General features: G+C 42.3%; 1 protein-coding gene across 2 annotated transcripts in view; it reads left to right on the forward strand.

The window, feature by feature from the left end:
- Positions 1–4,822: 4,822 nt before the first annotated feature.
- TRIT1 (tRNA isopentenyltransferase 1) overlaps positions 4,823–22,433 on the forward strand; it is a 42,874-nt gene continuing 25,263 nt past the window's right edge. The window contains exon 1 of one of the 2 annotated variants that reach the window (XR_010836022.1): positions 4,823–5,068. Coding sequence is in view for 1 of the 2 variants with exons in the window: in XM_059044085.2 (XP_058900068.1) it covers positions 4,895–5,068 (174 nt within the window). In the remaining variant the exon portion in view is untranslated. The remainder of the gene's footprint in view (positions 5,069–22,433) is intronic. The other variant, XM_059044085.2, reaches the window with a different exon arrangement.

The raw sequence follows: 22,433 nt of genomic DNA on the forward strand, positions 1-22,433 counted from the left end.
ACTCTCTTCTTCCCCTCACTTGTTTTGAGCCATTCCGATGCTCCTAGATTTGAACTGGCCAATCACCAATGGCAACAGTAATGGAAAACCAATTGGTTTTCTATTGGTTCACCAAACCAATAGAAGGTGTTGTGATTACTCACAGGCACTGTACTGGGTTGTATATTGTCCCCCACTAAATTCATGACTATCCAGAACCTGTGAATGTGACTTCATTTGGAAGTATGGTCTTTGCAGATATAATCAAGTTAAGATGAGGTCATACTGGATTAGGGTGGGCTCTAATCCAGTGACTGGTGTTCTCAAGAGTGGGAAATTCTCAGGCTTCCCTGGTGGTGCAGTAGTTAAGAATCTGCCTGCCAATGCAAGGAACACGGGTTTGAGCCCTGGCTTGGGAAGATCCCACATGCCGCAGAGCAACTAAGCCTGTGCACCACAACTACTGAGCCCACGTGCCACAACTACTGAAGCCTGCGCGCCTAGAGCCCATGCTTCACAAGAGAAGCCACCGCAATGAGAAGCCTGCACACTGCAACGAAGAGTAGCCCCCGCTCGCCGCAACTAAAGAAAGCCCACATGCAGCAACGAAGACCCAACACAGCCAAAACTTAAAGAAACAAACAAATAAGTAAATTTTTTTTTTTTTTTTTTTTTTTTTTTGCGTTATGCAGGCCTCTCACTGTTGTGGCCTCTCCCGTTGCGGAGCACAGGCTCCGGACGCACAGGCTCAGTGGCCATGGCTCACGGGCCTAGCCGCTCTGCGGCATGTGGGATCTTCCCGGACCAGGGCATGAACCTGTGTCCCCTGCATCGGCAGGCGGACCCTCAACCACTGCGCCACCAGGGAAGCCCCAGTAAATAAATTTATTTTTTTTAAAAAAAGAGAGAGGGAAATTCTTGGACAGAGACACACGTATAACAGAGAAGATGGCCATGCGAGATAGGCAGGATTGGAGTCATCCTGCCACAAACCAAGGAATGTCAAGGATTCCCAGCAACCCCCAGAAACAAGAAGAGGCAGGAAAGGATTCTTCCCTAGAGGGGGAGCATGGGAGTGTGGCCCTACCAATGTACTGATTTTGGGCTTCTAGACTCCAGAACTGTGAGAGAATACATTTCTGTTTTTTTAAGCCACTCAGTTTGTGGTAATTTGTTATGGTAGTGCTAGGAAACAACTACAGGCACCATGTTCACCATGAAATATTCCTGCATGAAACATTTTTTATTTGGGGTGCCTAATTAGGATGGGGGTCAGGCTGCAATGACACTTTGCTTTTTTGTTTTAATTTTTGATTTGAAAAATTTATTTTTGGCTGTGCGGCTTGCAGGATCTTAGTTCCCTGACCAGGGATTGAACCCGGGCCCCCAGCGGTGGAAGCACAGAGTCCCAACCACTGGACTGCCAGGGAATTCCCGGCACTTTGGATTGTACCAAAAAGCTAGTGTTTATCTTTGACCCAACTTTCTTCTCTTACCTTGGGAACAGATGCTTCAGGCCTTCCACGGCATATACCTCCTCCTTTCCATGTCACAGCATCCTGTAGATTTCCAAAAAGTTCAAACTTCCTGGATGCTCCATTTTGAATGACCCTTCCACTCTTAATGGTTTCACCTTTACCTCCTTCTCCCTATGTTTCTTTCTTTTTGTAAAAAAAAGTTTTAATTGGGTCATCACCTAGATTTCCCCTCTACCTTTCTGCACTTCTCCCTTTCTCCTTTCCTGCCATGTTCCCATGCCCATTCCACCTCATGTACTACTCTCAATTTCCTAAAGAATGTGAGGCAACCTAGAGGTTGCCCGTCCTGACTACCCATCTGCCCTAGGGTACAGCACACCCACACTGGCAGTAACAATTAGGTGGCTGACTGTGGACTTTCAGAAGGGCAGGCAAGAATTGTTACCCTCCAAGTAATTTGAGTCTCCCTAGTACCTCATTCCTGCATTTTAGACATGCTCTTCCAGACTGAATGTATCCCAGCATTTTTGTCTTGTAAACTAATTTTTTTTTAACCCCAAACAAGCTGTAAGCAGTGAAGTGTGTTGAGCTTCTGCTTCCTCACCTCTAGATACACACATACACTTTGAGTGAGAGACTCCCTTTCCTGTTGAGCTATCTTTCAGAATAAGCTATTTCCCATCTGGCCTCATACAAGGCAGAGAGGGGTCAGGGCTAATACCTGGGCATGACCACAAATAGCTTTTCTGACTCCCCTTTGCTGCCTTTTGTCTCCTTATTACCCTGCAAAGCTGCCCATTAGAGGGTTTTATGTTGTTTTTTATAAATACTTATTAACTCTTGATCATAGACTTCAATTTCCCAATTTTCCCTTGAACTTAATCTCTCTAATTAGGATTTCAAGTTACAGATTATCTTTCAGGAACTCTTCTTAGTATAATTTAGAGTTCAGATGATCATTAGGGAGACAGAGGTACAAATAAAATAGCTTAAAGGTATTAAAAAAATATGTTCCCATTCTCTTTTGGTGGGGCTGGCAGAAGTAAAATGAATGGAAATGATATGATGTTTTTTTCTCACTTCTCCTCATTTGTTTTGGACTACAGGTTCCATTCTGATTTAGGAGTCTTTCCTGCTCAGTATTTCAGTGATAATTCTCCCCATGGTCTACAGGATCCCTGTTCTCTTTGTTTCTATAGCAACAGTCCTGTGTTGCTTGGCTAGAAGCAATTTTCTGCTGCTGTGGTGAAGCCCCATTTTTTCATTCCTTGCTCCCCAGTTGCCTTGGTAACCAGCCTCTCCCTCTTCTGGTCTCTCAGTGGTAAATTCCACCACCACCACCCCCCTTCTCTCTCTCTTTCTCTCTCATAACAGTCACCTGGTCATGACTTGGACAGTACTTTCCCATCTGTGAGTGAGCCTCCTCTTTCATGGTCAGATTATCATCATGAAATTAGCCTCCCTTTTGCTTTATTTGCATCATTTCTCCGGCCTGCCTTCTTTCTGCTTGTTGTCAAGGTAACCGTACCCTCGGAAAATCTGCAGGCAAAGGCCCTACAGTTAACAACCATCATGTGAGAGTGTCTGCCAATATGTGGCCACACATCTTGATTTTAAAACCAGCCCCAGGCGGGTACCACAAATTGGAGAGAACAAGGCTTTTGATCAAAGCAGGCTGGATTGAGAAAAGGAGGTACAAGGACCCTGGGATATATGTGACTACAAGGTTTAGGCTGGCTCTGCAAGAATGGCCATTATGCCAGGGGTGATCCGAGTGATTGAGAAATGTATTTATTGGCAGTCATTCAGGGCAGGCCTATCATATTCTCTAACCGTCCAGGGATGATTCCTCTGACCCAAGGGTGATATGACCTGTGAGCTAGGCAGAGCCAGGTAGTAATCTCAGGCAGAAAGCAATTAAGACTCTTAAACTGGCTAACAAAGGGTTAGTAGAATAGGTATTTAGGCACTTTCACACATTACTGAAAATTCCTCTGCCCTTAGGCTGCTGCTCTAACCTCTTTAGTAAGGCAGATGGGGTGTTACTATTATAATACAAAATGTTTAACAAATGGTGGTGATTATGTGCCAGTGTGTTGTAGCAGGCACTTTTCAGGCATTACTTCATTTTCTCCTTATGGCAGGCAGTCCTGAGAGGTACTTAAGGATGAGAAAACTGAGGCTAAGCGAATTGTGTGAAGTCACTCAGCTGATAAGTGGCAGAGTTGGGATTTGAACTCATGTTCATCGGGTTCCAAAGTTCTTTTTTTTCTTTTTTTTGGCCACATGCCACATGCAGGATCTTAGTTACCCAATCAGGGATCCAACCCGTGCCCCCTGCAGTAGAAGTGCGGAGGGCAGTCTTAACCACTGGACGGCCAGGGAAATCCCCCATAGCCCTTTCTTTTTTTTTTTTTTTTTTTTTTTGCGGTACGCGGGCCTCTCACTGCCGTGGCCTCTCCCGTTGCGGAGCACAGGCTCCGGACGCGCAGGCTCAGCGGCCATGGCCCACGGGCCCAGCCGCTCCGCGGCACGTGGGATCCTCCCGGACCGGGGCACGAACCCGCGTCTCCTGCATCGGCAGGCGGACTCTCAACCACTGCGCCACCAGGGAAGCCCCCCCATAGCCCTTTCTTAAAGGTTGTGTAGTCCCCATAATTTTGGTCCTCTCTGGATCTAGTTTTTCCCACACCCACTTTAATCTGAGGGTTGCTACTATTTTATCCTTTCTGCCTTCCTTATTTTTTCCCTTTGTATGTTGTGGGTTGTTTACTTGCTTGTTTTTTTATCTGTTCTCACCCCATCTCTTGCATCCTTTAGCCAAATAGATGAAAAATCTTGCTCTGCCTTATGATTGTGTCTCAGTTTGAGTTGTTGGATGAAAACATTAGAGCAGCCGCTCTTGCCTGAGAACTGGGTAGATCTGATCCTGGAGAACGCCACACCTCTGAGCTCACTGGCTGTAGCACTAGATATGCAAGTCATTCTCCCCTCTATTAACCATTATTGGGTGTCTGTTCCGTAGCAAGTACTGTACTGGAGATACAGTAGTGATCTAGGCAGAATCTGTTCCTTGCCTTTATAGAACTAACAGTCTGGAGAGAAAGTCAGACAATGGACAAGAGGTCAATATATAATTTCATATTGTAATTAGTGCTATGAAGAAAAAGAACTGGGTGCCGTGAAAGAATAAGACGGATAGATCTATTTTAGATACGACTGCCATGCCCCACTTAAGAGAGGAGGTAGTTGAGGTCCTTACATCAGCAGCTAGGTGATGGCAGTCACAGCGGAAGCTTCTGTTCTGAGCGTGGGGACCTGGGTCCCTCACCTCCTTCCTCCCTCCGCACCCTCCCTTCAGAGCCCGAGGTCCGCGCAGGCGCACTGACGGTTGCCATGGGGACAGCTGCTCCTGCGCAAGCGTAGACTTCTTTAAGATGGCGGCGGTGGCGGCAGCACGAGCTGTGTCTGCGGGCCCTGGGCTCCGGAGTCTAAAACGGACACTGCCTCTTGTAGTAATTCTCGGGGCCACGGGTACCGGCAAATCCACGCTGGCGTTACAGCTAGGCCAGCGGCTCGGTGGCGAGATCGTCAGCGCTGACTCCATGCAGGTATGACAGTGCGGCTGTCCCCAGCCTGGTAAACCGGAGGCCGTGCGTGGGCCTCTGGCTGAGTGGATACCCTGTCGCTTGGTGGTAGTGGGTGAACCCCGATGCTTGTGGGGCGGAGGGGGCCGGGGAAGGGCACCGATAATTCCTAGGAGCCCACCATATGCCGGACATCGTGCCAGGTGTTTCACTGCCATCATCTCATTTACTTCTCAGGATATTACTGTTTGGTGTAGGTACTGTTATTATCTCCATTTACCGATGAGGGAATTCACTTAGGGAGGTGAAACGACTGTCTCTGTGTCACTAAGCGAATACTTGGAGATGGTATTTGAACCTTTAAGGTTGACCTATAGGTGTCCATTATATACCTTCTGAAAGAAAATTATTCCAGAGCTTTTGCTATTTAGAGTTCCCAGCAACATCAGGATAAATCATTTACCATCTACGAGTGTCTGCTGAGGGAATGAAGCAGGGTGGATAGTGAGGAGACCTGGATTCTTCTCCCTCATCTGCCATCGGCCACGTGACCTAAACAGTGTCGGTTTGGGGGGACGTTATTTGTGAAGTGGAGAAAATGCCACTTACTTCACAGGGCTCTGGTGCTTAATAAGTGAGAACATGAGTGTTAGAAAGAAGAGCAGGGTGGCCTGTCTTGAAAAAGCCCAGGCACTTGGCAAATGCTTTATGATGCTGAGATTTTTAACGTACCGGCTGATGGGAATCAGGAGGCTTTGCCCTCTTCCTTGAGCCACAGGGAGGCCCAGAAGGAGTTGTGTATACATCACACCTGGGAGCATTTGTGCTCCGATTGAGGATGGGTGACATTTGGGGTAAATCTCCGATGGAGGAATTACAAGTTAAGAGTTTTCACAGTGTAAATTAGATGCTCGGTGAAATGCCCTGTGCTGAACCTAGCACCTGATGGGTATTCAGCAAGGAGGGGCAGTCCTTCTCCCCACTGTACCCCGTAAACTCTGGGCATGGTTTCCACCCTCATTAATTCATGTGGGATGACACGACCATCAACACACATCAGATGATTAGGATAATTCAACAAATCTTTGTCCACAACCTCTACTTTGTGCTGGCTTTGAGAGGCAGACTTTAGCTCAAATCCCAGCCTTGCCTTTTCTAAGGTATGCATCCTCAACCTGACCTCTTCATGTCTTTGTATCTTCTGTAAAATAGGAAGAATAATATCAATAACACGATATTATTGTGATGGTTAAGCGAGATTAAATATGTAAAGCACTTAATACAATATCAGGCACATAGTAAGTGCTAAAAATATGATTAGGTGCTATTTTCTGCAAGGCCGTTTTGGAGAGACAAAACTGCAATCCCTGTCTTCAAGGAGTTTTAGTCCAGATAAACATGAAACAAAGCAAGTTAATACGTGTTTGAAGTGAGTTATTAATGGTGTTTTGCAAGGGGTGGGGATGGGAGGTGGGGAGGAGAGAGACTACTGTGTTAGATCTTACGATAAACCATAGAATTTCTGAAAAGAGAGAAATCAGTGAAAGCTGATATAGTCATGGAGAGCTCTGTGAAAAGGGACTTGAAGGATAGGTGAGTTTTAGACAGATAAAGAAGAAAAGGCATCGAAGGAATGTGAATGAAGATTTAGAAGGTGAAATGAGCTTCGTGTGCATGTAGGACAGTGAAAGGAGACTATTTAACAGGTATTGTAGATATTGTGGAACGGGGGATGAGTAACATGATGAAGACAGTGTGTAAGAAGCATTCATTTGTGAGCAGTATGCTGATGAATTGAATTTGGGGGTGGGTGGGAGGGGCACACCAAAAAAAAAAATCCAAGAATGTAATAATAATAGATCTTTGGCTTGATACTTCCGAGACTTGGGTAATATGGGCTTCAGTAAGATGGCGTTTCACTGACAATATCTAAGGTCCATTGCAGTCTTGATGTTCTGTAATTTGGGGCTGGTATGTTAGTGGGAATGAATGGAAGAGAAAGATGTAACATTTTGAAGGTAGTATCATGTTACAGTATAAGTTGGTCACTGATTGTGGAAAGAAGAGAGCAGTGCACACAGTGTGTTTCAGGTTGGTGTGCCTGGGAGAGTGTGGTGAGCCTGGAAGTCAGGAAGATCTGGCGGGGCACAATGGAGGTGGCAGCAGGACATCCACGGGGAAAGTCTAGTGGGTGTGTGAAGAATGCAGCAGGTATGATCCCATGTTAGGACTCTTACACTCAGAGGTTCCCTCTGCTTGGTGGAATGTCTTCCCCTACATAAGCATGTGGCTTGCTTCCTCTGTTTGTTCAGGTCTTTACTTAGGTGTCATCTTATTGAGGCCTCTGACAACATTTATTTAAAATGTTGGGCTTCCCTGGTGGCGCAGTGGTCAAGAAGCCCGCCTGCCGATGCAGGGGACGCGGGTTCGTGCCCCGGTCCGGGAAGATCCCACATGCCGCAGAGCGGCTGGGCCCGTGAGCCGTGGCCGCTGAGCCTGCGCGTCCGGAGCCTGTGCTCCGCAACGGGAGAGGCCACGGCAGTGAGAGGCCCGCGTACCGCAAAAAAAAAAAAAAAAAATGTTAACATTTATTTATTTAAAACAACACAACACTGTTGCTCCCTGTTTCCACCTCTTCCTCATGTACCACACATAGTCCCTGTCAGGAAAGCGTTCTCAATAAAACATCTTAATTTTACAAATGTTTTTAAGTAAATTAGCGGGTTCTGGCAATAAGGATTGGTTATAGCTCTGGAATTGCTGTTACACATCATTCAGAAATGTTTCTTTACTCATAGCTGTGTACCATAAGGTTGAGCTTGCTAGAAGTCTTGCTCGATGTGAAATAGGCCTCATCAGTTAGACACTTTGTGCCTTATATAGTGCTGATGGTATGGTAGATCCTTAACAATTGATGAAACATTTGTTGACCTGTCTTATCAAAATGGCACATCACGATCCATTTAGGTTCTTCCTGTTGTTATAAATACCTAGAATATGAAAATTAAATTTCTTTCATCCTTGGGATGCCGTGAGGATTAATTAATGTGTGAAAAACACTTTGAAGATAATTGAGCTTTCTGGACTGGCAATAAGTTGTGTTTAATATTCATAACATGGATATATTCCTCTCAGACCCGTTGGAAAACTTTGACCTTTAATTTTTACTTTTCAGTTCTAATAATGAAATAAAGTATCTCTGCCCCGTTCACTGTGGGTATACGCAGCTCTTCATTTCTTCCTTTGCTCACCATGCCCCTGGTAGGGTAGTGCTACTCTGCTTGTTTTTTAGCCAACGAAAGGAGATAATGCTTTTCAGTGACTTGAGGTTGACTCAGAAAATTTTTGTAAGCGTGTGAACAAATGACGTGGGGTTTTTTTGTTATTTTTTTGCGGTACGTGGGCCTCTCACTGTTGTGGCCTCCCACGTTGCGGACACAGGCTCCAGATGCGCAGGCTCAGTGGCCATGGCTCACGGGCCTAGCCACTCCGCGGCATCTGGGATCTTCCCGGACCGGGACACGAACCCGTGTCCCCTGCATCAGCAGGCGGACTCCCAACCACTGCGCCACCAGGGAAGCCCACAAATGACATTCTTAATGTTGGAGTTAACCAGCTTCTTTTTTTAAAAAAAAATAAATTTATTTATTTATTTATTTTTGGCTGTGTTGGGTCTTTGTTGTTGCACACAGGCTTTCTCTAGTTGCAGAGAGCAGGGGCTACTCTTTGTTGCGGAGCACAGGCTCTAGGCATACGGGCTTCAGTAGTTGTGGCGCTTGGGCTTAGTTGCTCCACGGCTTGTGGGATCTTCCCGGACCAGGGTTCAAACCATGTCCCATGCATTGGCAGACAGATTCTTAACCACTGCACCACCAGGGAAGTCCCTAACCAGCTTCTTCTTCTTTTTTTTTTTTTTTAAGCAGATCTTTTTTAAAAAAAAAAAAAAATTATTTATTTATTTTTGGCTATGTTGGGTCTTCGTTTCTGTGCGAGGGCTTTCTCTAGTTGTGGCGAGCGGTGGCCACTCTTTTTTTTTTTTTTTTTTTGCGTTACACGGGCCTCTCACTGCTGTGGCCTCTCTCGTTGCGGAGCACAGGCGCCGGACGCACAGGCTCAGTGGCCATGGCTCACGGGCCCAGCCGCTCCGCGGCATGTGGGATCTTCCCAGAACGGGGCACGAACCCGTGTCCCCTGCATCGGCAGGCGGACTCTCAACCACTGCGCCACCAGGGAAGCCCGCGGTGGCCACTCTTCATCGCAGTGCTCAGGCCTTCTCACTGTCGCGGCCTCTCTTGTTGCGGAACACAGGCTCCAGACGTGCAGGCTCAGTAGTTGTGGCTTACGGGCCTAGTTGCTCCATGGCATGTGGGATCTTCCCAGATCAGGGCTCAAACCCGTGTCCCCTGCATTGGCAGGCAGATTCTCAACCACTGTGCCACCAGGGAAGCCCTAACCAGCTTCTTAAAAGAACTTTTTCAGCTTTAGTTAAATCCACAGGCAGAATAATAACTTAAATTTGAATAGCACTGTTTATAAAATGCTTACATTTGCTTTTTTATGCTCACAATAACCTTGTAAGGTAGACATTAGTATCACTTCACAGTTAAGGAAACAGGTACAAGGTCTTACAGTAAGTAGCAGACCTGGAGTTGGACATAGATCTCTACTTTCTATGCTCAGTGCCTGCCTTATCTATACACAAAGTTATCCCTTTAGATGAGGCAGGAGCTGTGGGATTCAATTATTAGAGTATTTCTTGTATGACACTCATCCTTCACAGGAGTGTGCTACATTTTGATCAGGGTATAAAATGTATTTTAGGATTCATATTGTAGATCTTAGTGTGAATTCATAATGATCTCTCTCAAATTGAGTGTTGAGCTGAGTGTTGGCCATGTGATGCATTGCTAGGGGGCTGAAATTTGCTGCAGCTGAGATATAATTTAATGTCAATAATTCGAAGATACCAAAGGCAGTGTTTAGTGGAACAAAGGGAAACTAGGTCTTGTGGAGAGCCTAGACCGAGGAGTAAACTTCCTTGTTGTGACAGCCACACAGACTAAAGGGGGACCAAATGGAAAGTGGATAATTAGAAAGATTTTTCAAGTTTCCAAATTGATCTTTCTAAAAAGCAGTATTTGAATTTTAATAATCTCTTGCTGCCCAGAATTTTGTATTTCAGAATTGTACCAGTAACTCAGAAAGGATTGTAAAACACTGCCTTAAATCTTAAGTTCTCTTGCACCTCATACTTCTTTTGTCATCCCTTTGTCCTACCTTAACTGTAGGGTCATCCCAAGGCAATCCCAGCAGGGCACTTCCCATCCAGGGAAGGTGCTTGTTTTTTGTAAACATTGAAGAAGTAAGTGCTCTAAGTATTGAGGTAGCCTCTTTGAGATAAAACCACAATGGGTGTTAAGGGTAGTGTGTCTAGGGTGATAATATTGTCAGGGAACATAATAGACAATGACTTGCTCTTTTAGCCATGTAGCACCTGAGGTCCTGCCTGGCCTCTCACTTCTCATTCTTGTGTCAGTGGTCTGTTGAGTGGGAAGTCAGAGCTAACTTTCTAAGGGATTACTTGCTTAGGGACTTCTGCTGGGCTCAACTGTGGATTTTTCATGGTAAGTCTGACAAAAGTGAGAAACATTTGTGCTTAATTTTCTGAGTTTTCCAAACCCCAGTTTCACAAGTTGTAGAAGCATAAATATTCTCAGCTAGCAGTAAGAGTCTAAATTCAAGGAGGCACAGGTAATACAATCCCTGTTTTCCAGGATGGAAAAACTGAGGTGCAGAAAGATTAAAGAGCAGACTAGAGATCACACTGCAAGACACTTGCACACCTGGGAATTGGATCTGGGTCTTCTAACTCATGTGTAGTGTCTGATATATTGCAGGAAGATGATACTGAAGGTCTTCTTTTCAGTCTGAGTCTTTTTCTTGGCATGTAAATTTAAGGTACAATGCATCGCCTTCAGTGACTGGATGAAACATTGTACTGAGAAATTTGAAGGCACTTGCCAAAAGATGTACAATCGCTGCCTGGAAATACAGACTACCAACTATATGCCAAGAGAAAATAAACAAAGTGTTCTATTTGGGTTTATAGAGAGGAAGTATCTCTAATGCCTTAGTTCTTCAAGTCCTGTGGAGAAGCAGTAGTCATACATAGGAGCACAGTTCCCTTGTGTTTGCCTAAACCTACAAGAGGGGAAGCAAATTATTTTTGGCAGTCTGACTAGTAAGCAGGCTGTGTGTCACCTAATAAATGTGGAGTTCTGCATTCTTTGTCTGCTTTGGAACATAATTCAGGAGCAGTGTTTTTTTACCAAAGGACTGTTTGTCTGATAGTGCTCAAGGGAGATCTGGGTTGCATGGGGGAGAGATATGAAAGGAGAGATGGGATAGTGGATCACAGTGGCTTACTAGGACATGAAAATGAAAGCTAGAAAAATCTGTTAACTAGGAGAAATGAGGGTTATCCAGAGGCTACTTGCCACAACTTACAGAGGCAGTATTTTAAAGGACTGAGCTTGAGAGTAGGCCAGAGGAAATATCGACATTTTTGACTCATCTAAAAAAATATTTATTAATTTCTAGGTCCCTGGGTTCAGATCCGTTGTGAGTGAATTTGGTTTTCCTTTGGCTACAGTATTAAGCTTGGGTGGGTTGTACATATATATTCATTTTTTTTTGCAGCTGTGGGGAGAACTTTAGAGTCAAACCTCCCATGTTATGTAAGGAAAGAGAAGTGACTACTGGCTAAATGGGAAACCATAGGAGAGCACAGATGGGACTTTCAGTTTCAGATCTGTGAGGATGAGGTGCTGCCCTGATGTTTCAGTGCCTGGGGCAGGGTGTTCAAACAGCTCCACTTCAAGAAGGAATATATGTTTGAGGGGTGTAAGTTATTTGGGTATATAGGAATTCACCTGTGTGCTCTGCATATACTCTAGTATGGCTTAACTGAACTGGTTTTGGTTTCCTGTATAGTTTGTTGGATTCTTTAGATAAGTTTGAATCAGACCAGGGTCCTGTTTGTCTCTTTGCTTACCTTTGGGGCCCTACTTCTGAGCTGGAACTTCACCGCTGCTCCTTCCTCATTGTGGCAGCCAGAGTTCAAGCTCTTACCACTGTACCATGAATAATAATAATACTGAAAATAATAACAATAATAAAATATATGTCAGGCAGTATTCTAGAAGTTTGACATATATTATCTCATTTAATATCCTCAGCACAACCTTTAGGTAGGCCCTATTATTATCTCACCCCTACCAAAAATTACTTTCTTGAACCCTCATCTCGGTCTCTATCTGGGGTAGTTTTGCCCCCCCGGGGGACACTTGGCAATCTCTAGAGACGTTTTTGGTTGTAACAAATGGAAAGGTGGGTTCCTGGCATCTAGTGGGTAGAGGCCAGGAATGCTGCAGAACATCCTACTATGCATAAAACAGCTCCTCCCAACAGAGAATTATGTGGCCCAAAATATCTATATATTGTACTGAGGTTGAGAAACCCTGTTTTACATTACTGTTAGTTTTTAAATTTTGAAGTAATTACAAGATTTACACAAGAGTTTCAAAGATAGTACAGAGAGTTCTTGTATATTCTTCACCCAGCTTCTTCTAAAATTAACATATCATCATGGCACATTTATCAAAACTAAGAGATTGACATAGGCACAATACTGTTAACTAAACTGTAGACTTTATTTGGATTTTACCAGTTTTTCTACTAATGTCCCTTTTCTGTTTCAGGATCCAATATAGGATACCATATTACATTTAGTTCTCATGTCTGCTTGTCTCCAGTCTGTGACAGATTTCTTGGTCTTTCCTTGTCTTTCATGACTTTGCTACTTTTTGAAGTGTACTGGTCAGCTGTTTTGTAGATAGTCTCTCAGTTTGGGTTTGTCTGATGGCTTCACATGATTATGAATTTTGAGAAGGCGTACCACATAGGTGAAGTACCTTTCTCATTGCATCATATCAGGGTATAATGCCAGCATTATTTAACATCAACTGGTGATGTTAACCTTGATCATTTGGTTTAGGTTGTGTCTGCCAGCTTTCTCTACTGTAAAGTTAAATCTTTTTCTTTTCATTTTTAAAAATTTATTTATTTATTTTTGGCTGTATCGTGTGACATGTGGGATCTTAGTTCCCTGACCGGGGATTGAACCTGCGCCCCCTGCAGTGGAAGCTCGGAGTCTTAACCACTGGACCGCTGGGGAAGTCCCTATTTTTCCTTTCTATACTCTCTTTGTTGGAAATGAGTTGCTAAGTCCATCCCACATTGAAGGGGAGGGGATTTAAGCTCCACATTCTGAAGGGAGGAGTATCAAAGAATTTGTGGGCATATGTTAAAAGCACCACAGTAATTAATATTTTAGGGGAGATGCTTGAAGCAATGCAGATATCATGTTTTTCCTTAAAGTTTCACCTCCTAATTTTAACATTTATCAATGAATCTTTCCTGCTATAATTATTGTGGTAATTTCCTTCATTCTTCCTACTTCTATTTTATTTTATTTTATTTTTAATTATGTGTATGTTTGGAGTCTTTATTTTATTTATTTATTTATTTGGCTGTATTGGGTCCTTTTTTAAAAATAAATTTATTATCTTTTTATTTTTGTCTGTGTTGGGTCTTCATTGCTGCACACGGGCTTTCTTTAGTTGTGATGAGCGGGAGCTACTCTTTGTTGTGGTGCATGGGCTTCTTATTGAGGTGGCTTCTTTTGTTGCGGAGCATGGGCCCGCTCTAGGCAAGCGGGCTTCAGTAGTTGTAGCACGCGGGCTCAGTAGTTGTGGCTTGCAGGCTCTAGAATGCAGGCTCAGTAGTTGTGGCACACACGCTTAGTTGCTCCACAGCATGTGGGATCTTCCCAGACCAGGGCTCGAACCTGTATCCCCTGCATTGGCAGGCAGATTCTTAACCACTGTGCCCTCCAGTGAGGTTATGTCATACATTTGTAATATAATTAGATTCATTTATTGCAGTCTGCGTTCTGTCCTGGTTCTTCAGGCATTCTGGTTATTATTTTTTTTAAATTTGCATACAGTAGAGTGCATTCATTGTTGTGCACGGTTCTGTGGGTTTTTACAAATGGAGAGAGTCAGGTATCCACCATCACAGTACCATACTGAGCACTTCCATCACTGTAAAAATTGCCTTACGTGGCCTCTTTGTAGTCAACTCCTCTACCTACACCAATTTTTGGCAACCACTGATCTGTTTTCTGTCCCTGTAGTTTTGCCTTTTCCAGAAGGTGACATACATGGAGTCATACAACATGCAGCTTTTGAGGTCTGACTTTTTTCACTTAGCAAAATACATTTAAATTCTTCAGTGTTGTTGCATGAGTCCATTTCTCTTTGTTGTCGAGTATTATTCCATTGTACGTAATATGTTCATTGACCTATGAAAGGCCATCTGAGTGTCAAGTTTTTAGTAGTTGTAAAGAAAGCTATTATAAACATAGCTAGTGGTTTAACTTTACAGGACTGGTTTAACTTTATAGGAAACTACTAAACTATTTTCCAAAATGACTGTACCATTTTGCATTCCTACCAGCCGTGAATGAGAATTTCTGTTTCTTTGTATTCTTTCCAGCATTTGGTATTGTTGTTTTTAATTTTAGCAATTCTAATAGGTGTGTACTGGTATCTATGGCTGTTAATTTGCATTCCCCTAAAGGTTAATGTTGTTGAGCATCTTTTCACATGCTTATTTACTATCTGTATATCTTTGGTGAAGTGTCTGTCACATCTTTTTTTGGGGGGGCTGTCTTATTGTGAATTTTAAGAGTTTTTTTCATATATTCTGTATACAAATCCTTTATATAGACATGTTATTTGCAAATATTTTCTTCTAATCTGTATCTTATTTTTTCATTCTCTTCACAGTGTCTTTCACAAAAGAAAATTTTACATTTTCATTAAGTCCAGTTTATCTATTTTTTTCTTTTATGAATTGTGGTTTTGGTGACATATCTTAAAAACTCATTGCCAGGGAATTCCCTAGCAGACCAGTGGTTAGGACTCAGTTCTTTCACTGCCGTGGCTCCGTGTTCAATCCCTGGTCTGGGGACTAAGATCCCGCAAGCAGTGTGCCGCGGCCAAAAAAAAGCAAAAAAACCCAACTCATTGCCAAACCCAAGGTCATGCTGATTTTTCTCCTATTTTTAAAAAAGAAGTTTTATATATATATATTTATATATATTATATATATTTTTATATATATTTAAATATATATATGAGTTTTATAGCTTTTCATTTTACATTTAGGCCTGTGATCTGTTTTGAGTGAACTTTTATATAAGGTGTAAGATATGTATGAATGTCCAGTTGTACCAGCTCTGATTTTGAAAGACTCCTTTCTGCATTGAATTGCCTTTGCACCTTTGTCAAAGACCAGTTGACTATATTTGTGTGGATCTACTTCTGGGGCCTCTAATCTGTTGCATTGATCTGTGTGTCTGTTCTTTTGCCAGTATTGCATTGTCTTTAGTTACTGTAGCTTTATAATAAGTCTTGAAATTTGATAGTGTAAGCTTTCCAACTTTCTACATTATTGTTTTTAATCTCTGTGTAATATTCCATTTTATAGGTGTATCATAATTTACTTAAACAGGTTTCTGCTGAAGGACATGTAGTAGGTTTAGTTTAGTTTTTTTTTTTTTTTTTTGCTTTAATAAATGAGATGAACATCTTTGCACAAACATCTCTGCATTTGTGTGATTCTCTCTTCAGGGTAAATTTCTGGAATCGGATTGCGGGATGAGAGTTACTTTATTCTTCCAGTTTTCTAAGAGCTTTATTAGAGTATATACTTTTTTTTTTAAAGATTTTTTTGTTTGTTTGATGTGGACTATTTTTAAAGTCTTTATTGAATTTGTTACAATCTAGCTTCTGTTTTATGTTTTGGTTTTCTGGCCTTGAGGCATGTGGGGGATCGAACCCGCTTAGCTCCTGACCAGGGATCGAACCCGCACCCCCTGCACTGGAAGGCAAAGTCTTAACTACTGGACTGCCAGGGAAGTCCCAAGAGTATATGCTTACTTTATATTATTTTTCTTATTGAGGTTAAATTCACATAACATTAACCATTTTAAAATGAAGAATTCAGGGACTTCCATGGACAGGGGGCACAGGTTCGATCCCTGGTCGGGGAACTAATATCCCAAATGCTGTGCGGTGTAGCCAAAAAAAAAAAAGAACGATTCATTGGCACTTAGTACATTCACAGTGTTGTATAACAACTACTACCTCTATCTAGTTCCAAAACATTTCCATCACCACAAAAGAAAACCCCGTACTCATTAAGCCACTATTTTGAGTTTCCCCTCCCCCCCAGCCCCTGACAGCCACAAGTCTGCTTTTAGTTTCTATAGATTTTACCTGTTCTAGATATTTCATAGAAATGGGATCATACAATATGTGACCTTTTATGTCTGTCTTCTTTCACTTACATTGGTTGTAGCTTGTATTGGTGCTTCATTCCATGCTTGAATAATATTCCATTGTATGTATTGGTCACAGTTTGTCCATCTGTTGATGGACATTAGCACCTTTAGGCTGTTGTGAATAGTGCTGCTATGAACATATGTGTAATGTATTTGAGTATGTGTTTTAAATTATTTGGGGTATATACCTAGGAGTAGAATTGCTGGGTCATATGGTAATTCTGTGTTTAACTTTTTGAGAAATTGCCAAACTGTTTTACACAGTGGCTACATAATTTTACATTCCCACCATCAATGTATGAGGACACCAGTTTCTCCACATCTTCTCCAACACTTATTTACCTTAAAAAAAAAAAGTTATAGCAATCCTAGTTGGTGTGAAAGTGGTATCTCATTGTGGTTTGGATTTACATTTCCCTAGTGACTAATTGGGCATCTTTTCATGTGTTTGTTGGCCATTTATGTATCTTCTTTGGAGAAATGTCTATTCAGGTCCTTTGCTTATTTTTAATTTGGGTCCCTTGTGTTTTTGTTTGAGCTGCACACATTACATTTTGATACATATTGCCAGACTGCTTTCAAAAAAGTTTGTACCGGTAGTATGTCTATTTCCCTGTACCCTTGCAATTCTGTGTGTTATCCATCTTTTCATTGTTGTCAGTCTGGTAGACAAGTAATGGATTTAATTTAAATTTCATTTCTGAGGTAGATTGTCTCTTTAAGGGTGCATTGGCCATTTCTGTTTTTCTTTTTTGAATTTCCTGTTCAATACCTATTATGCCTATTTCTGTATAATGTTTTTCATTTTTGTGTTTATCAATTTGTAAGAGCATTTTGTGTATTATGAGTTTTAACCCTTTGTCCAGTCTCATGAGTTGGAAGTATATTTTCAGTTGGTCATTTGTCATTTATGAATTTTTTTTGCCATATTAAGGTTTTTTTATTTTTTAACATCTTTATTGGAGTATAATTGCTTTACAGTGGTGTGTTACTTTCTGCTGTATAACAAAGTGAATCAGCTATACATATACATATAGGCCCATATCTCCTCCCTCTTGCATCTCCCACCCACCCTCCCTATCCCACCCCTCTAGGTGGACACAAAGCACCGAGCTGATCTCCCTGTGCTATGTGGCTGCTTCCCACTAGCTATCTGTTTTACATTTGGTAGTGTATATATGTCCATGCCACACTCTCACTTTGTCTCAGCTTACCCTTCCCCCTCCCCATGTCCTCAAGTCCTTTCTCTACATATGCATTTTTATTCCTGTCCTGCCCCTAGGTTCTTACAAAAAAAAAAAAAAAAAAAAAAGGTTTTAAATTTGTATATTCTTATACGCTTTTTAGGAGTACAAGTTAGTTTTAGTATTCTTTTAGAAAGAGTTGACATCTGTAGTTTATAATCCATTGAACTGTTGGAATTTACAGATGTGAATAAAAGGTGTTGGTGATTCTCTAGTGTGAATGAAGATATATCCAGGGCCTCCTTGCCTTCACTATGCATGTTGCTCTCCCCTTGGAGTCTCCTACACATTTGTGCAGGTAGATGCAGATTAAGCATGGGATCCTGCATTGTCCAGGCTTACTTAGGTCTGGATACCTTTCGTTAGCTACCCAGTTTCCTTGCTCTCTCTCTCTCTCTCTCTCTTTTTTTTTAACGTCTTGCTGCCTAGCACAATACTTGTAACAACGGTTTTTACCTTCAGCTGCACATTGGAATCACCTAGAGAGCATTAAAAAAATACTGATGCCTAGGCTTATAGTATTCAATAAATACCTGTTGATTCGGATTAGATGATTTGCCTAATAACTCTTCAGGTGCCAGTATTCTCTCCTAATTTATGGTTAGTCTTTAAGGTTTTCATTTAGCCCACTTATTTAGCCTGGTAGGCAGTTTTGTTTACTGGGAAAACTGGGTTTTAGTCCCAGCTTTGCTACTAATTCACTGTATATATAACTTAGGAAAGTTACTGCCCCTCTCTGGGCTTTAAAAAAAAAAATTATTTTATTTATTTATTTATTTATTTTTGGCTGTGTTGGGTGTTCGTTGCTGTGTGTGGGCTTTCTCTAGTTGTGGAGAGTGGGGGCTACTCTTTGTTGCAGTGCGCGGGCTTCTCATTGCAGTGGCTTCTCTCGTTGTGGAGCATGGGCTGTAGGTGCGTGGGCTTCCATAGTTGCGGGACATGGGCTCAGTAGTTGTGGCTCACGGGCTCTAGAGCACAGGCTCAGTAGCTGTGGTGCACTGGCTTAGTTGCTCCATGGCATGTGGGATCTTCCCAGACCAGGGCTCGAACCCGTGTCCCCTGCATTGGCAAGTGGATTCTCAACCACTGCACCACCAGGGAAGCCCCCCCTCTCTGGGCTTTAATTTCCTCTTTGGATATGTTAGGGAGGGGAAACTGACTGGATTAGGTCAGGGATCAGCAGACTTATTAAAGTCCAGATAGTGAATATTTTAGGCTTTGTGGGCCATACAGTGTCTGTTTGTCTCAGTGTCTAAAGCTCCTTTCAGCTCTGGTATTTTTTGTTTCTCTCCTTTCGAACCCTAGTCAGGGAACTTATCTCAAAGAGCCAAGGAAAATTTTATTTAACCACCAGCAATTAAATATAGGTAATATCAAGCATTTGTGTACTGCTTACCATCTGCCTGGCACAGTTCCAAACATTTTACGTATATTAACTCTAATCCTCAGAATGACCCAGTGAGGAGTATAGATGCTGTTATTATCCCCATTTTACAGAGGCAAACTTGAGGCAAAGGAAAATTAGATTATTAAATAACCTGCCAGATGAAGGCTAACTGGGCTGTAGAGCCAGATTTGAACCTGGATTTTCTGGTTCTATTATGCTATACTCCTCTCCCTAACTTAAACATATACCTCCAAATAATGGAGCATCTCAGCTATTATACTCCATCATAACTATCCTAAGAGAAAATATCACTGAAACCAAACCATCAAAAGTGGGCCAATCTTGAGGCTGTAAAGATGGCCACAAAATAGAAACTGTATCATTAACTTTGTTTTTTTCTCTTAAAGTAGCCCTTTTGTTTCTGTCTCAGCATTATAGTCACATGGCACTGTCTGTGTGCATATTTCTAGCTTTCTGTCACAGTTACACTGAACCCCTTCAAGGTTCTCAGGAGTATGGTAGCTGTATTCTCCTCAGCTTCTTGAATTTAATTCCACCTCAGTAGGAATTCATTACTTCAAGCAAGCAAACAGACCAGAGTCAAATGAGGATAAAACTTCTACTGATAAGAGGCAGCAGAAACAGCTTGGGTTATAGGCAGAGCATCTAGGCTTTAGTCCTGCTTCTGCTACCATCAACTATATGGCCAGGGGAGCTCTCTGAGCCTCAGTATTCACAACATAAAATTTAGGTGATAAGACTGGTTACGTTATCTCTGAATTTCCTTATATCTATGCTTCATCAGTGTTTGCAGGTGGACTTTTTTTTTTTAACGTTTTGCTTTTTTAAAAAAAATTTATATTTATTTTATTTATTTCTTTTTGGCTGTGTCAGGTCTTAGTTGTGGCACGAGGGATCTTTTCGTTGCAGCACGCGGTCTCTTCGTTGGCAGCTCTTGGGCTTCTCTCTAGTAGTGGCTTGTGGGTTTTCTCTCTCTAGTTGTGGCACACAGGCTCCAGGGCGCATGGGCCCTGTAGATGTGGTGCGTGGGCTTAGTTTGCCCGCAGTATGTGGGATGTTAGTTCCCTAACCAAGGAGTGAACCTGTGTCCCCTGCATTGGAAGGCGGATTCTTTACCTCTGGACCACCAGAGAAGTCCCCTGCAGGTGGACTTCTAAGCAGCCACAGCATAGGCTCTGCATTGCAAAGTTTCTCATTTCAACTTACAAGTATGTGCTCATTTTGCATCCTCTGTTCTTATCTGTCTGTATTTATTCAGACGTACAAGTGTTTCAAATTCTTGTTGCCACCAAGTAATTGATGCTCCGGAAGAATACATCACATACATATTATGTATGCAGGTTTTTATTTGGCTGTGCTGCGAGGCTTGTGGGATCTGAGTTCCTTGAGCAGGAATTGAACCCTGGTCACAGCAGTGAAAGCCCAGAATCCTAACCACTAGGCGACCAGGGAACTCGCTGTGTGCACTTCTTTTTTCTTATTTATTTATTTATTTTATTTAAATTTATTTTATTTTTGGCTGCGTTGGCTCTTTGTTGCCATGCGTGGGCTTTCTCTAGTTGCGGCGAGCCGGGGCTACTCTTCATTGTGGTGGGCAGGCTTCTCATTGCGGTGGCTTCTCTTGTTGCGGAGCACAGGCTCTAGGCGCGCGGGCTTCAGTAGTTGTGGCATGTGGGCTCAGTAGTTGTGGCTCACAGGCTCTAGAGCACAGGCTCAGTAGTTGTGGCGCATGGGCTTAGTTGCTCTGCGGCATGTGGGATCTTCATGGACCAGGGATCGAACCTGTGTCCCCTGCATTGGCAGGCGGACCACTGTGCCACCAGGGAAGCCCTATGTGCATTTCTTAATTTGATAAGCATAGCTTTATGTGATTCTAATCCCTTTTCCTTTGAAGAGAGATAGTGTAAGAAAATAAAAGTCATGATTGGCACTATAAATTCCAAACCACTCCCTTTACCAGACTGACTGAACAGGTCAAGGTACTGGTTCTCCTGCTTTCTGGGCATCTTAATCTGGCTGTTTATTCAACGTGTCTGCAGTTGGATCTCTGCTAAACAAAGCTAAAAGGAGTAGTTGCCTGCTATGATGTCCCTGCAGCTAATTCATTATTTCCAATGTAGTGAAGTGTAAATTTTTTAAAAAGGTATTCTTTTATTAAAGAAAAGTTAGCCAAGAGACTGACTTTTTCTCTGCTCTTCAACAGCTCTTCAGGTGAATAACCAAATTCAAATTCCTTTAATCAAAAAGGAAAATCAACTTTCTGGCGAGTGTCAACATCTTTAAAAAAAAAAAAATTTTCCTTTTATCCTCCTATGCCAGAACTCTTCCTGAAGCTTGGACTATTAGAACTAGAAGCGATGTTAGATATGAGGAACTTGAGGTTCCAGAAATGAAAACTGACTTTCCAAAGTCACAAAGCTGATTTGTACAGAGCAGAGATTAGCAACATTGTGGGAAAAGAACACTGATTGTGAAGTCAGAAGACATGGATTCAAAGTTTGTCTCTGCCACTAACTAGCTGTGTGACTTCAGGCAGGTTACCTAATGTGTCTACATTACTATTTCCTCACTGGTGAAATGAGGCAACATAATTTCATAGGGTGTGAAACTCTTAGCATAAGATCCATCACTCTGTACCTCTGGCACAGAGTACTAATTGAGTATATTCTATGTATTAGACACTGTACCAGGTGCTGAGACTAGAGATAAAATACAGTCTTCCCTCAGAACTTGTAGTCTAGTGGGGGAGATCAAAATACTTCACATGTGCAAGAAGTTCTGTGATAGAGGTAAATACAGGGTAATGTGGAAGCATGGAGGACGAGCATGGATGGGGGAGGATGGGGAGAGATCTCAAGGCAGGCTTTCATTAGAGGTGGTGCTAAAGAGTTTGGGGCTGCATGAAGCCATTTTCATTTTAGAAAGATCACCGGCTGCAGTGTGGACTAAATTGGAACGGTTATACGCTAAAGGAAGGAAGATCAATGAGGAAGTTGATGGAACAGTTCAGCTGTGAAATCATGAAGCCTTCAATTGATGTAATGACAGTGGGAAATGTAATGGTGATAAGCTTTGAGTTAATTTTAAGAACTTGTGTGAATAGAAGTTGAGACAGATTGGAAATGTGAGGGGAGAGAGACAGAGATACTAGGATCACTTAAAGATTTTTGGTTTGATTATCGGTTCACTCAAGTATGGGTTAGAAGATAAGGAGGTCAGTTTGGACATAGCAGGTTTCAGGTGCCTGTTTGGGGTGATGATGATGAT

This window comes from Kogia breviceps, chromosome 1, assembly GCF_026419965.1.
Source record: "Kogia breviceps isolate mKogBre1 chromosome 1, mKogBre1 haplotype 1, whole genome shotgun sequence".
NCBI classification, from domain to species: domain Eukaryota; kingdom Metazoa; phylum Chordata; class Mammalia; order Artiodactyla; family Physeteridae; genus Kogia; species Kogia breviceps.